The sequence below is a fragment of the Phasianus colchicus genome, chromosome 3 (genome assembly GCF_987193195.1).
Source record: "Phasianus colchicus chromosome 3, bPhaCol1.hap1.1, whole genome shotgun sequence".
Lineage (NCBI taxonomy): Eukaryota > Metazoa > Chordata > Aves > Galliformes > Phasianidae > Phasianus > Phasianus colchicus.
The window spans coordinates 16,485,001-16,501,326 of record NC_143438.1 but is presented as its reverse complement, the minus strand read 5'-3'; the positions used below and the strand labels follow the sequence as shown (position 1 = coordinate 16,501,326).

Below are 16,326 nucleotides of genomic sequence, written 5' to 3'. Positions count from 1 at the left end.
CACACTGTTTGGGTCCTGGCTTCTCATAGCAGGGTCCTCAACTTTAGAGACTTTCTTGGTCATTGTTTCCTAAGACTCATCCTTTAAGAAAGGCAGGAGAGTGACATCATTGAGGCTGCGTGGTAATATTCTCTTTTTCTCCCTCAGAGAGGCTTTCAGGGACATGAAGAGTAATGTAGGCTTTCAAAGAAAAAAGATGCTTAACCCTTGGATGAAGCATCATTGCTCAATTGCAGATCCCTCGAGGCCTGGACCCAAAAGTCAATTATGTCCTCATTTTCATTTCTCAGCAATCGTATAAATAGTTCTTTATTTTCTCAACACAGGTACTGTGAAGAGCAACAAAACACATTTTTGGGGCATTCAGAAAGGTCTGTAATGGAAGTCATGGGTATACCATTTATACCTCTATTCATGAAAGATTTTAGAATCCTTTCAGGAAATGCAAAGATGATTTAGACAAAGGGCAACATACCTATTTAGAGAGTGTTTGAGTGTATTTATTTGGTACTCTGTTATCAATAGCAAACAGGTGAAGGAAAGTGCCTCTGAGACGAACTTTCTCTCTGAAGGGTGGGAGATCAGAACAGCTAGAGTGTATAACCTACTTCATTTTAGGACCCCAGAAAAAACCTGAAATTTGAGAGCACCTGAAATACCAGGCATGAGAATGAAATATCCAGGTGAGCTGGAGAAGATAGTGACTCTCTTTTCTTTCTTGTTTTTAAGCAGCTCTTTTTCTTTTTTTCAGTAGGGGAGATCTTTCCAGGCTCAGCCTACCTGTTCTGGCCAGTACACTTGGTTGCAGCTGTAAGATCAGCCTCTCTGCACTTCTGTCATGACACCCCAGCAGATCTTCCAGCACGCTGATACCTGCCAATGCACTCCAGGCAGCAATGCTTCTTTCCCTTAGCTCATTACCTTCCAGATCAAAAATGTCCCTACAAACAGAAAATGCAGACAAAAGAGACTAAGGTCTTTTTTTTCTGCAAGCTTGTTCCTCTGGCTGAGCAACTCACTGCAACAGCAATGTGGTAGGCTACCACAGAGAAAATAAAGTAAGGAAAATAAGACAAGTGCAAATTCATCTACCCTTGCTTCATCTTACAGAGAAGTATTTTAAAAGAGGAATCCAGCTAACAAGTAACAAGTTGTTGTGATGGATGGTCCTACCTAGCATTTCATTGCTAGGCAGCTGTACTCTGTTGATGAAAAATTTGCTGCAAAACACACCATCTGTAATTCAAACTGGGAATACATCAGGATACAAGGGAAGAAAGCTGTGAAATATTTTTTAAAAGCTTCACTAAACTAAAATCTCCATCTTCCCTGCAACATGAAATGACCAGCACACCCCTAGACTGGTAGTCCATTTTAATTAGTGTTCATACATCAAAGAGACATTATATCTTCAAAATATAAGGAGGTAACCAATTTTTTTTAAGCAAAATCTATTTGAGATTAGTGGTAGATGGTCTAATGGGCAGCTCTGCTCAACGATTAAAGGTACTGAGACCTGAGAATGACAGATAGGGATCTGATTACTGCTCTACTTACCACATTGTTATGGACTTTTTTCTTTTTTAGCATAGTAATATAAGTTCATTACACAGCCATCGGTTTGTTATATAGCTGCTTTCCATGTCATTCACTGCATATCCCAACAAGGAATCACATAAACAGACAGAATCCAGAATGCCTGTCCAGCAGCACGCTAAACTAGGCTTACCAGAGAAGAATAATTACCAGAAACACTGATAAAAGTCACATCTTTTCCTATTCACAGTAAGATTTCGGTCATTCCAAGAGTTAAACTGAGGCCTGCAGGGAACAGAGGGCAGGGGTATCTTCAACTGAATGTTTTCACTATAGCTTAGACAATGCTTCAACGAGACATAACAGGACCACCTTCTGATTTACTATTTCCCATCAATGCAAAACTGTTTCCAATGCTGGATGCCAAACAGAAAATCTGTCAGGGACAGGGTGAGAAAAATGCAGGGTGGGACGTATGAGTCTCAGAAATTTTTATCACAATACCATCTTTTTATCACGATACTATCTCCACGAAAGATAAAACACTGTGTAGATGATCAACTCCCTAAGCTCTAACAGGCTTTATAAACTTCCACTAAACAAACTTTTCGCAAGTGAATCGCTTCATTTAAATACACAGCCTGTATAATCGAATCGTCTTTGAAGTAGGAAGACAGATGATCAGGACTCGCCTTTTGATCTTTCCAAATTGTTTTAGCAAGTAACAACCATGCCCGAAGTCTCTTCTGGAAAATTTTATTAGCAGCAATGTTTACAACAGTCTTAGAAACGAAGGCTCTTTTAGTATTTTACTGAAACTGAAATACCACAAAGTGAACTTCAGCTCTGCAAAGAATGGCAAATTTTAGACAATTTCAATTAATATTCCTAATCAAATTATCTGTTTTGTTTGTATTATTATTCAATCATCTGCACATTATGCATCATTAAAAAAAAAATAATAAAACTGTTATTTCACAGGACCCGCTGGATCCACACAAACCTCAGTCTTGTTCTTCAGACATCTACTTGTAGCCAAAACAAGTCAAGGAATTTTGCACTGGCACCTCTGGGTCAGAACAGATCAGGATCTGGAGCAAACAAAAAGGAACTTCCCATCAAGAAGCCAGAGGTACATTCATATCTCCAAAAAGGAAGGGAAATAGCCCAGTCATATATGACAACAGTTCTGTTGATCCACTTGAGCTCAGTAATCTTTTTTCCAAAATTTAAGTTAAACTTCACCTCATTTCTTTGTTACGTGGACTGTGTTCACTGTAAGTATTCTATGCATTTCCTCATATTAGCAAACACGCTCACAGCTCATTTTTTAGTCAGAAAGATTACTGCAGCTTTGATGTAAAGGAAACAGACTTCCTACAGATGAAAAAATGAAACGTATAGGAAAAATGTATGGGAAGAAGACAAGTGATGTTTAAGTACAAACTGACACGTCCCATTGGTGATATGATGAAATTAGCAAAGCAACCACACAAAAATGAAGGCGCACCTTCTATTTGGCCTCTATTAAGAGAAAGTAACAATGCACACCATTACCCATAACCTTCTACCAGTGCACTACTTCAACTTATTGCTAGAAGCAGGGGGGGCAATTCTACAGAAGAAATTGAAATACAAGACTTGGGGGCAGAGGGGTTGTTTCTTCTTGCTTTCTAAGTCTGCAGCTGTTCAGAGACATTTCAGCCTTTTATTTACAGATAGAAGCGATAAGGAGCTGCAATCACTTCTAAAAAGTCAAAGAACAGCAGCATCCAGCAGAGAGCAGCTCCTTGCCTTTATCTTGCTGTTGTTATTATCCCTTCCTTTATGTTTTAATGGTTTATTATCACTCTCTAAATTACTGAATGTTTTTTTTCTCTGGTCCTCTGAAATGGATTTAAAGCACCAATCCATTAAGAAAACACAATCATCCAAGCTGGAAGAAGTGAGGTAGTGCTGTGGGGTCAAGTTTTAAAAACACTTAAGCACACCTCACGTTGCATGCGTACAAAAAATTGTGCTCACAAAAAAAAAGCACACTGATTAGCTCAGAAGTGAAACTTTTGGAAGACATTTGAATAGTCTGATCTTTGTCCCCTTCAATAAAGTGCTTCCAGTGATCCCTATCACACACCTACAGAAAGGTGCTTCAGACAAATGAAGAATTAGCACTGAAAACTAGAGCTAGAAAACACTGCTTAGAGTAGCATGGAGATTTGTGCAAGAGGTTTTGGTTTTTTTTCAGAACCCCCGCATGAATCCTCTGGGTCACATTCATGTATCCATGGTCAAGAATCTGCCAGGTTACCTTATCAAATACATTTGCTATTCACACTTGGTAAGGTGCCTAAGTGAATTGTCAAAAAAATAAAGATCTGAAGAAGGTAGAAAAGGCAGAGCTCAAATTTAATCTTGTTTTCTTTTTTTTTTCCTTGAAAGGAAGATGCAGAGATGACTTGACTACACAACAGCTACTAGGTGACACTTTCAGCTCACAAATCAGCAGAACAGAAATGGATGGCGTGAAGCGGGCCAATTAAAAATAGAAATACAAACATCCACAATGAAGGCAATAGTTGGTTGGAAAAGCATCAGTAGACATAGTAGCTGTTCCATTATTTGGGACCATGCAAAGGCTTCCTTAAAAAAAAACGTATCTTACACAAGCCTCAGACTTGAAAACTGAGAAACTGGATGACATAAAGGCAAGTCAGCAGACCTGGTTGTTCTGGTCTTAAAACTGTACACCACCTACAAACTATATTTCTGGAACAAATTCTGCCCTACTCTTAGAAACCACATTGCAAATTTTGTATATTCTCTACAAAAAAAAGAAAAAAAAAAAAAAACAACTAGTATTCTTTTGTTTCAAGATTACCTTGTTTTCTCCTCCGCCCTCCCTCTCCTCCCCTCCAAACTTTTACAATATTGACTTAAAAGAACACCTTCCACACATCTATGCCACTGTGCAGGTGTGGAATGGATAGTTCAAAATGTTTGCTTTTGTTTTAAACATCTCTTTGGCCTAGATTACCGTACCAGTCTATGTGAAAGAACAAAAAGTTTATGGTTGTGATTTAGAAGAGTCTAAATTTACATTTAGCTTCAAAAGTGGAGTTGGGTACATACTTAATTTCTCTGCTGATGCTGTATGTCATCACTTTTCCTTCCTCCACAATTAAGTTCATGCAATAATTGACACAACAATGCAACACAGGAGACTTGCTAAACAGCTTCTTCTCCTGAAGACTTTTGAAATTAATACTTTATTATTTCATACAAGATAGCAAAAAGAATAAAAATAATCCCATGACTTTTCATAAAAATTAAAATTTAAAAACAAATCTTATCAGAAGAAAACAAAAAACACCACCTGATACTTAAAACCAAACTAAGGAAACACTATATACACACTTCAAAGTAGAGATTATGATTTTCTATTTGATATCAACAGGTGTTCCTCATTCATCATCTGCAAAAAACTAGGTTAGGTCTCCATAGGCCACAGTCAGAGTTATTAGGTAAGTAAATATGCCACTGCTTCCGTGCCCTCCTTTTATTTCCTTGCTTCTTCAGTCTCATCTGTCTCTCTCTCTTGATGCTCTCTTTCCCACCTCATTTCTTTCAACTCTTGTCTGTATTTCCGTTCAATGAACCGTTTCTGATGGGCCATCTGGGGAAAGTTATCTGACACAAGAAAAAATATTTTACATTAATAAACAAACTGATAACACAAGCAAAGTTTCATTCTTTTTTAAGCTTTCATGAGATCAGGACGGGATGAATAATATTATTACAATTTTTACTCATTTCTAATAATCCATAGAATCAAGGGCTGTCATAAGACTGGTTTCTTTATGATTTCCACGTTTCTCCTGCAAGAAAACACTGACAAATCTAATACTCTCAGAAAAACAAAATATAAAACTCCAGTCTAGCAACATGGCCAGGTGTTACTTAGATTTTACATTCAGTTCCCTTAGCAACAGGTGGTCAATTTTGAAATATGAATGCGATTCTACTGTCAAGGCTGCAAGCTTTTTTTTGCCTTGTTCTCACTCCAAAAAGTATAAACCACTGTTTCCAAGCATTGCACAGGCGTTCCTTTTATTATTACTTTAGACCAGGAGGAATCCACTAGATGCCCCACATTATGGCAAAGTTCCTAATGGAAAAGTAATAGCGTAGCAGAATAGATTGCAATAAAATCCGTTCTTGAAAAAGTTAGTGTTTGGCTATGTGCCAGTACACAGGCTTAGTGCAGTCTAGGGGCATAGATGGGTGAAGACTGGCTAAAACAGACTAGACACAGCTAAGGTGATAGAGAGAGAGCTAGGGAGGAAGATACTTCTGATTTCAGACATTTGTCACTTTGCTGATACACAGGTACATGACTGAGAACAAAGGCTGTAAAATTAGCTTATGTGATTGATCAGAACTGCTCTCCATTTAGTGCACACCTGGCAGAAAATGGCATTTCTGCCTGACATGGGTGATGACATTCATCAGTGTCTGTTCTGCAGAGTACTGCTTAGACCCCTATCTCCAGCCAGCTGGAATGCAAGAGGTGGAAGCCTGTGACTGGCAGCGAGTCCTGCCAGGGTCATACAGCAGCTGAGCTCTGGGATCAGTGCTGGCTACCTGTGTCTGAGATAAATGCAAAAGGCTGCTGCACTGACCTTTAAAGCCATAACCAAATCTGGGAAATGTCTTGGCAAATGTCTTCCTCACTAGCTAGCAAGCACAAGAGAATTTAGCTAAGGCTGCTCAGGGAGAAGTCCCTAGGCACAAAGAGATCTAGGTTCTGGGTGGGCTTTTCCCCAGGAGACTTTCCCTCTTCTTTCTGAGTCCCAGGCAGCACAGTTATTTTTTCAAAGGGAGAACACAGTGCAGAAGGCATCTAATTTGCAGGAGTTTGTGGGAGAGCAGAATGACTTTCTACTACTGCATTTTACTGGCTGGTGAAATGGTTTTTTGTTTGTTTTTTGTTTGTTTTTTAAATAATACTACAGGAATACAAAGTTCACTCATCAGTTATTCACAACTTGGGTACAGGAGGGTATATTTATTTAAAATATAAAACTACCTAAACAAAAGTAAATTGTTTTTAAATTGTTGTTGTATTTAAAACTTCAGTACTTTGTTTAACGGAGTTCTGGGAGATTGTGTTGCTCATATGCACCATAAAACAGAAATTGTATTTTCAGTGCTGTGCCTGTAACGTGATTCTTTAAGAACCTGCAGAACTCAGCTCGGTAGCAACCTGTTCCATTTATAACCCATTTATGATGTAGAGAAATAAATTTATGTAATGAACATATCACAACTATCAGATATACAAGCCCCGCTCCAAAAGTAATGCATCCTATTTTATTTTGTTGGCCCATGAGGTTCAGAGGCAGATGTTGGTGGTATGGCAGTAGAAGTTGAACCTTCCCACCAGTATTCTGTTACATGTTGTTGCCATGTGACAGATAGCAGCAGAGGGGCAGGTGGACAGAAAAGCATTTGACACGGAAGTGCATACGAAGCAATAGTGCATCACTGATTTCTCCCATGCAGAAACAATGCCACCCATTGACATTCATTGAAGCTTGCCAAACATTTATGATGACCAAACAGCAGATGTGAGCAGTGAGGCAGTGGGTGGTGTGTTTCAGTAGTGGCGACAGCAAATCACCTCCACTGATGTTTAAGAACATGGCACGCAGGCTTTTGTTAATTGCTGGCAAAAATGCATAGCTGATGGTGGTAACTGGCTGAAAAATAGTGTTTTGTAGCTGAAAATTTGCTCTATCGAATAGAGTTGTTCTGATCTTTGTAGTTTCCATGGAAATAAGTAGGAGCAACCTATATATAAACAAGTACACAAAAATGAATTTTACTTGAAATTAACTACATACATATTCCTTAAAACAAAACAAAAAACCTGAAACCTCTCCATGAATCTTCATACCAGAAAAGGTGCCTGTAGGGCTCTATCTCTTAAAGAGACTCAAGATTTGACTGTACAAGGACCTGAGAAATATGATCGAACTTCAATGTAGAGCTTGCTTGGAGGAGTAGATGGAATTGAGTCCTCTAGAAGTCCCCTCTATCTAGATTATTCTATGGTACCCAACAAAAACATAAATCAGAAAAGAGCAGTGAGAAGTCTTACACTAAAATAGGGGATGAAGTTCACAGCTCTTTGAGAGGCAACACTCACAAGAAAAAAAACAAAGAAAACTTCAGGGAGATTTTGCAGTTATTTGCTGGAGAAGCTGTGTCTTCTACTTGTCAAATTTACTGGTGGTGAGATGCCTATGCCTAGCAGGTGGATATGAAGGTCTGAAATCCCTGGAATGACAGGGATTCATTGCCTCCTGAAAGTTTAAGTCCTGCAATTTCCATATGCAGATATAATAGATTAAAAACCACTGGCATTTGAGGAACTGCAGATATTTCAATCAATCGTAAAAATGTACCTTTAGCCTTTCCATATAGAGAGCTTCTTTTGCTGCACAGACCACATCATCTATTTGTTTGCAATACCTGCACACCTGGCATTTTAACTTGAGTGACTGGTTTTCATATAAAATGTCTGCATATGCTCACTTCTCTCACTTCAGATTTCATTGCAACTGCTCCCATGCTTGCATTCCTTTGCACAGTTTTGAAAGATGCAGGCAAGGATCACTGTACCTTCAGCTGATATAAGCTGTTGTTAACAGAAAAGTATCAACTTACATTGGATGGGGACCTGCCTGTTAGATTTTAACCTATCTTCTGTAAAACTTATGATCAAATTGGCAACTTAAAATTAATTTTCCTCCTCCTCTGAATTACATGAGTTAGATAGCCTCACTGTCAGACTAAGAAGGTTTATCCCACTGCATTTTTAAGCATGGAATAAAATCTAAATACATTTCCTGTAACATATCAACTCTCTTTACAATGATGAACGATACTTGTAGGCTTTTATAAAATTGCTTACAAGTAGTAATAAGCAAATCTGTTACTCAGAAGCTGAAAGTATTCAGTACATTCTGATTTTGCTCCCCCATAAAACCTGCACGTCACACTGAAGTCCAAACTAAAAGCAATTTTCTATGTTGCTCAAATATCTTACATTTTTCAAGTGCATCCATTGCAGCTCCCATTTCTGCTTGTTGAATACTGTGAAAGTCAAACAAAAACACGTTAAATATGATTTAACTTGTACAGAATAAACTGAAGTATCTATTTAATAAAGTTATTACAAGACAACAGTTTTACTACAAAACTCTTTGGATAACCATTAGCCAGAAATTTCCAGAATATCTATCACCCTTTCTATAATTATGAGAGCAATAGCTCTACAGCTCCAACAGAACATTTTAAAACTTAGATCAATAATGCTAACAAAATGTTCTACTTTATCCTTTGTTGAAGCTTTTGAGCTGTGAGAAAAAAAGGAACAAAATCAGAGGTATAAACTCTCAAAAGACATTTTTATAAACACTACCAGTTTTGGTAGCACAAAATAAGATGATGTATTTTGTGTGTGTGTGGTTGAAAATTTTGCAATTGTAGAAGTCATTCCAAAATTCCTAGAAGTGATAACATCTGATGAAAATTAGGAATCTTGCACCCCAACTTTGCCAGCCTAAGCTGAACAATAATCTAGCAGTAAAGCCAAAGATGAAGTTGTTATTTCCAGCACTCCGTTCTGCAGTTTCCACGCTGAGAGTCACAAATAGGAGATTAATGCTGGCCATCTTGTTCTTAAGTTCACCAAAAAATGAAGTTTAAGATCCAGAAGTATACCAACATTGAGCTCTTCAGGTATTCCTGAGGCAGAAACTCAGAATGACTAGAGGAATGCACCGCAGCGTTAATCTCTAAGGCTAACCAGATTATTCCCCATCTTCATCATGGTGGGTCGTTTTGGAAACTGTCACAGTCAGATTAACTTTAACAACGCAAGATTAAATTTTTCCACTATACCTTGGGCCTTTACCACATCCTATTCTTTCCCCTTTGAAATAAACAGCTACTGTGTATGTCCTGGCATGAGATGGTCCCACTGTCTGTAGAGTCCTGAAACGAGAGACATGATTTATTCAGGCAGGAGGTATTAAAAAGCAGAATCTGTCAGTGGCACATACATCACCAAGCTTTCAGTCCGGTAAATACATTTAGTGGAACTAATGCATAGCACGGAGCAAGAGTTGAAGGATGGCTTTATAAACTACATTAACCCACAGATCACCCATATGGTGCGTGTGCAACAAAGAGAAGTAATTTACATAAAATGCATCTCATTCATATCAAATGTACTTATTCTTCAATGTTTAGTCAGGAGCACTCTGTGAAAATTAAAACTTTCACTTATAGGAAAAAATGCATACTATGCACAAAGTGCTGAAACACTGAATACACTTGGAATAAAATCACTTAAATTACATGAATCTGCACTATCTGCATTTGCAAATAAACACACCAATATGATTGTGCACTCTATAATTTTAAGCACAGAGAGTTGCTCATCTAGCAATGACTTAATACAGGACGAGATACCACACTACATCATGAATTGTCACAGTACTTTTCCATCAGCTTTGAAAAGTTTGAGTTTCTGTCACAAAACAAACTTTACTTTTGAACTAGGAACGTCTAGGACATGCATCAACAACCACCTACAGGAGAAAAAGATAATTCCCTAGACATGCAATGAATTTGCTTCTTCTGCTGTCTCTTCCTTCTGTCCCAAATCTCTCCCTGCTGTCAGCTTGAGTTCTGTCCATTACCTTGTTTCTTTTTGGAAAAAGCAACAATTTCACATCAATTTTTTAAGCATCTAACTATAGTACTCTGTGTGCTGTGTAACAATAAACATGAGCAAATAAAAGTCACCCCAGTGTGGCTGACTGGGTGCAGCACTAAGTGCAGTGAAACACATAACCACAAGAAAAAGAATTTAACAAGATAATAGGAAGATAACAGCATATTACTAGCTCTAAGCTGTAAGACAGAAATCAATTTATTGTCATAGCAAAAACAAAACAAACATTTGGTACTTGATACTCAGTGGGTTTTACAAGAATCAGGAATCACATCTTTTGTATTCATCTCCCTCACTCAAGATGAAGGTGTAAGCCCTCACACCGTGACACTGAGAAGTGATGCTTGCAAAGCATCAGTTACAGTGTTGAAACGATCATGTCTGAAGAGCATTGTTTCTCACTAACTGAATTGCTACAATTCATTGAGAACTTTTCTTCAGTAAATGTGACAAATGCACTCAGACTTACATGAAGAATGAATTTTTGATCAAATAATTACACCAGCAAAAATCTCGAACTTTCTTAGCCATTAACTCTTCTTTTGGAGGCTAATATTGCACACATTCCTACATAATTGAGTAGATGTGAACAAAGCATACAATTCTGAAATTTTATTATTGCCACTAAGGCAGCTGTTGTCTATTTTAAAACTGAAAGAGAAGGGAAATCCATCTAATCCAGATTTAGTTATCTAACTGAGGTATCCTAGCTAAAATTCATCGCCATGAGCTCTTCTGTTACTATACAGGAAGACAGATACTGGGTAAATTGCACACCGAAAATATCCAGGATCATTGCTGCTCTTCAAATGCATCTGATGTGGCCTACAAGCAGAATATGTAACGAAGCATTTATTGTGCTTCTGCAGGGATGCAGAGAAACTTCATACTATTACTGTCAAGATACCTCCAATCTATTTGTCTTCATATCCAAATAGCCACTGTTGTAATCATTCCATATAAAATATTCCAATTCCTTACGCTGAAGAAATAAAAAATACAGAATTATGCCAATGAAATAATTCTATCTGTCCATCACACAAAACCTTTTCCCCTGAACCTATAAAAGTTAAAATCACTTGCTAATTCTGTCATGGTGTAGGTCATCTAAAGCTTGGAAAACAATAGTTCAACATTTTCTATCTTCAGACAGAGACTGGAGGGCTTGGATAACCACAGTAAAACTAAGCTCTGGGAAAAACATAGGATGATTGATATCATCTTCCTCCTTATAAAATAAAGATTGATAAGGAGTTGGTATCTGTCAGACGCTGGCTCTTACTTGTAAAGAGGAATGTCTGGTTCCTTTCCTTCTGTCCTGAGAGTCAAGCAGCACTGCTGAAGCTGAGATTTAGGGTCATTCCAATCTTGATTTAAAATGAATTCCTATAAGAAGTTCACAAAAAACGTTTTTGCAGTTGAGAGAATGTGATAGGAGTCCAAAATATGATAATGTGTTAAAACACAGTAGAGATAGCCAAGGAAGAAACTGACTGGTCTTACCTTTAGTCGTGGAAAAAAACATACATTCATGAAAGTATGAACATATTCCAAATCTTTATCAATGTATAGGGCAGCAATAAAGGCTGGGGGGAAGGAGAAAAAAAAAATAGGCACTGTCATTCATCCAAGGAGAATGTTAATGGCTTGCACTTTTAGAAACGAGCATCTCTCTGAATACTCTAAAGCCACATTCAATTATGTTTCACAGCAGCAATCTGATGAGGGGATTATTATCTTGCATACACAGGAAAAAACAAAGTTGACCAAGAGATTAAATGACTTACTCAAATCCACTCAGTCACTTAAGGAGTTAGAAACAACACTCAGCTCCTAATCTCACATTTTAACCAGCAGACCATGGCTACTTACTAATAAATCACTACTAGGTACCATAAAAGAAGTTTTAGATATAAATCACTACTGTTTGTGTGCAATTTCTATTTGCTAAGAGGATTTGGCAAAAGCCAAGGAGCTTGAATGGCTCACAAAATGTATCAAAACACACAGATACAGATTAACTTTCTTTGCACAATATTTATCACTATTTCCACTTTCTCTGGAAATAACTTAGCACACACTTTCATTAATGGAAAAAGAGCATTTAATTTCCACATGGCTTTCCTCCTAAGATAATGATCATTTTGAAATATCTCGTAAAATGTAGTTAAATGAACCACAGAAATACTCACAGCTGATGGCATTACTTTATCTTCTGACAGTGACAAGAACATACCACAAACACTGATTACTGTTAAAACAGCTTGACTCAATGGCAAGTTTTAACTTTTAAGACATTCTTCTGATCTAGGCAACATTATCACCATGGTCATCACTTCTAAGACTACAGTTCTGTATCCTTACACCTTCCTGACATGCTCACATACAGACTTCAAAAATTTAGGTTGGTGTTTATAAATTTGGTAAGCAGAGATATAGACAGCAGTGATTTGAAAATCTCAACATTCCTTTTTAATAGTGATTTGTAAGATTTCTGATGGCTTTCTTAAATAAGCCCTGAGGAAAAAAATTGCACAAGTGTGGTTATAAAACCACACTGACTCACATTCCAAGAGATCAGCCAGAGTTTTAGTTCGAAGAGCTACGGGTCTTTTTGTCTTGTCATTAGTGATGGCAAACTCTTGCATTCCCAGCTCTTCTGCCACTTTGGCCTGCGTCCTGTTGTTCACCAAAGAGCTTCTCAACAACTGCAATAGAAAGAATTCCACCCAATGGTAACAATTAGCAATGCCAGAATATAAAAGGTAGTGAGAGCTGGGGGAAATTATTCGTTTTTATTCTTGCTGCCTCTCACTTCCCAGTCTATTGGTGTTTGTTTCAGCACATCCTAAATTATTTAGGTAGACACACACACACACTTCTTCACATCCTCATTCTTTCTACCACTGATTTTTCCCTTATGTTTCAGTTCTCATCAGATTTTAATTCTTTTTATCTCAAAACGCATTCCTTCTACAGACAAGTCTTACATTTAAAATGCTGGTTTGGGAGTTTCTTTGCATTCACGTACCACCCCTTCATCAGTTCTATACTTTCTGCATTTTTCTTCTGTAAGTAGTACACAAAGTTATATAAACTTTATCCCACACAAAGTATAAACATACAACATTCTAGAGACAATAGCACAGTCCCAAGCGTCCACCAAATAAGAAATGGACAGTAATTGAAACACACACTGAAGCAAAACTGTTTAGTTTCAAAACCAGCAGGTGAGAAAGATGCTCCATTCATTTGGGCAGGGAAGAAAATGCTTATCTGGATAGCCCATTTGCACTATTACACTGTTCTACTCAAGGCAGCATAGCTGAACTAATGCATCCTCGATGTAGATCAGGCTACAACATTTTCAACGTGTGACAATGCCCAGGATATCTGATTCTCTAGCAGCCTCTGAAACGCTTACCTCTGACTTTAGGCAGATTGCTTAAATAAACAGAAATCTGTCAAAGATAAAATCTCAGATAGCTGAAAGGAGAATTTTTGACTTTCAGGTTTCCATTCAATTTTTCTGAATGCCTATTACAGATGAGCTTTTTTTTTTTTTTAATTAGATAGTGTCATTTAACAAATAGGGGATATTCTGAGAAGTACACCTCTCCTTTCCACTGCTTATATATAATTTAGAGTCCTGAAGCTGCATACAACATTTTTACCTCTTTGTCTTCCATGTCACATTTGCACTGCTTATTAGATCCAAGTTATATTCTACCTGGCTCCAGAATGTCAACTGGGCTTATGAAAATAAAGATTTATTCACTACACTTGATACTTCATCTTTGACAACAGATAAATAAAGAACAGTATGTTCATAATTTGTTTGGCAACGATGTATGAAGCAGATACTCACAACCTGATCTTCATAAACTAGGCAGACTGCAAAAAGGATTAATACCTTTCTCCCTATCCTGTGCTAAAACTCATCTTCTGTTTGTTCCTTTCCAAAATCATTTCTTTTTACATCCTTAAGACAAACAATCAATACTCCTCCCAACCAAATCCTAACTACAGTACGCAACCTATGAGAAAGGAGCGCAACAAAAATCAAGTGACAATTATTGGTTTCTTGCAATGAGAGAATCACAATTTCTTTTGCTGCATTCACAGAATATTTACTTCAACACAACCCAAATCCATGATTAGTACTATCATAAAGGAACCACATACACATTACACAGAGAATTAGAGATGACAAGAGCCAGTTGCACTACTACCCATGACTGCAGCACAGTGCTGAAGTAGCTTCCACTGCTCAACAATTTTTTTTTCTCTTCAAAGATCATTTAGCTGTCTCGAAATACACATGTAAGATTACAATCCCCCTTTTTTTAAATATACAATTCATTTTGATTTTTCATCACAAGTAATCACTGCACATCACAGCCTGTCAATCATATCTTCCCATCCTTTACATTGCCTTCAACGCTACATCCATCTGATGTTTCATTACTTCAAATCTCCCCAGGAGGAAGGAACCTCAGGTTTGCTGTTTCTCTTCAGGTCCCACATCATTCGTCTACTCTTACTTCACAAGCCTCGCTTTACTTGTCCTCGCACTTGAAAGACTTTCAAAAGACTATTTTCTTTTCTACTGTAAGAATCTACAAAATTAAATTTCTTTTCTAGGCACTGCCTACCTCTCTGTATTGTTATGTACTTTCAGCATTCATTCTACTCTTTGTAGTTTCCCCTAAATCTTGGGCAATGTACAGCTTGTTCTACTTGCCAATTCACTTATCATTAAATTAAGCAACACAGAGACCTCCTGATTGCCGTTCGAGTATTCACACCCATTAACAACAACACTATGTCCTTCCTGCCAAGCAATTCTTGAAAGATTTATCTTACTATAACAACACTGATGCCTACGTTCTTAAAAGTCACCTACAAAGGAAAAAAAAAACCAAACAAACAGAAAATCTGGATTTCTGCCTTATGTTTTGTTTCCTCTGTGAAAAATTAATGACAAGCCTCTTTCCCTTTTAATTTTTACATCAAAAGATCAGGCTTTATCAACTCCTTCTCCTAAACAGTGCAGAACAATTCATACAAATGTAAATGAAAGTTATGAAACGGTAAGGAAAAATGAAAATGAGAGCACATATACTTTCTGTTTCTTGAAAACAGCTATGCAGTGTTTTCTTCAAAAATACACTATCTTTCAGATTTAGCATCACCATCTCTTTCTTGACTTCAGAAAACCACTTACACTAGCAAAGACATCTAAAACGTTACTCCCTAATTTTAACTAGAGAGCTTGACATATATCCATAATACAATCAATAAGAAAAAATTAAAAAGACTAAGGAGAACATCATCTTCTCATAGTACTTAATATGAGCTGCAGTACTAAAGGATTCAGTTAATCAGGAGAAAAAGCAACCTATCGTACAACCCTATATTTACAGTATTGTATATTACTGTAACACTAAAACTAAATTCCAAAGTTACTATGGGGGATACAGAATAAAAGCAAGACGTAAAACACAGTAAAACAGTAAGAATTTCTTGTCTGGAAAGGTAACCCTGCTACCTTGTTACAGGTTCAATGGAAAATGAAAAAAAAAAAAAAGTATGTAATGTATATATTTAAATAAATGGTTTTAAACACGTCTTTAAATATGACCTAGTCGTATCTCTCAATTTTATAACTGACATCCTTAAAATTATTGATCCATTCCACAGACAACAAAAATTATTGCGCTGAGCTCATAAATCACCATTTCCTACTCACTGCACAACTCACGACTTAAAATTAACCAAGTCTTATTAAGAACAGTGGTTGCCTGGGCTTCTTTTATTAATCAAATCTAGAATAATTCACTTGCCACTTCCATAATTTCAGCCTCCATCCCACACTTGCTTTCCCAGAGAGCATGATTGATGGCAGTCTCACCGTTAAGTGCCCTTCATGATGATCGGGGAAATGTATGAATAAATACTCTGTGGCTACCAACTGCATTATG

General features: G+C 37.3%; 1 protein-coding gene across 4 annotated transcripts in view; it reads right to left on the bottom strand.

Moving 5' to 3' along the window:
• Window positions 1–4,438: 4,438 nt before the first annotated feature.
• DROSHA (drosha ribonuclease III) overlaps window positions 4,439–16,326 on the bottom strand; it is a 67,918-nt gene continuing 56,030 nt past the window's right edge. For 2 of the 4 annotated variants that reach the window (XM_090137057.1, XM_090137058.1), the window contains exons 27-33: window positions 16,257–16,326; window positions 12,909–13,050; window positions 11,846–11,928; window positions 11,625–11,728; window positions 9,505–9,597; window positions 8,648–8,694; window positions 6,754–7,386 (exon numbers count right to left, since the gene is read on the bottom strand). The exon at window positions 16,257–16,326 is cut by the window's right edge and continues 36 nt beyond it. In XM_090137057.1, coding sequence (XP_089993183.1) covers window positions 7,229–7,386; window positions 8,648–8,694; window positions 9,505–9,597; window positions 11,625–11,728; window positions 11,846–11,928; window positions 12,909–13,050; window positions 16,257–16,326 — 697 coding nt within the window. In that variant the 3' untranslated portion in view covers window positions 6,754–7,228. Of the gene's footprint in view, window positions 5,224–6,751; window positions 7,387–8,647; window positions 8,695–9,504; window positions 9,598–11,624; window positions 11,729–11,845; window positions 11,929–12,908; window positions 13,051–16,256 lie in introns of those variants that run through there. The other 2 variants (XM_031589245.2, XM_090137059.1) reach the window with 2 other exon arrangements.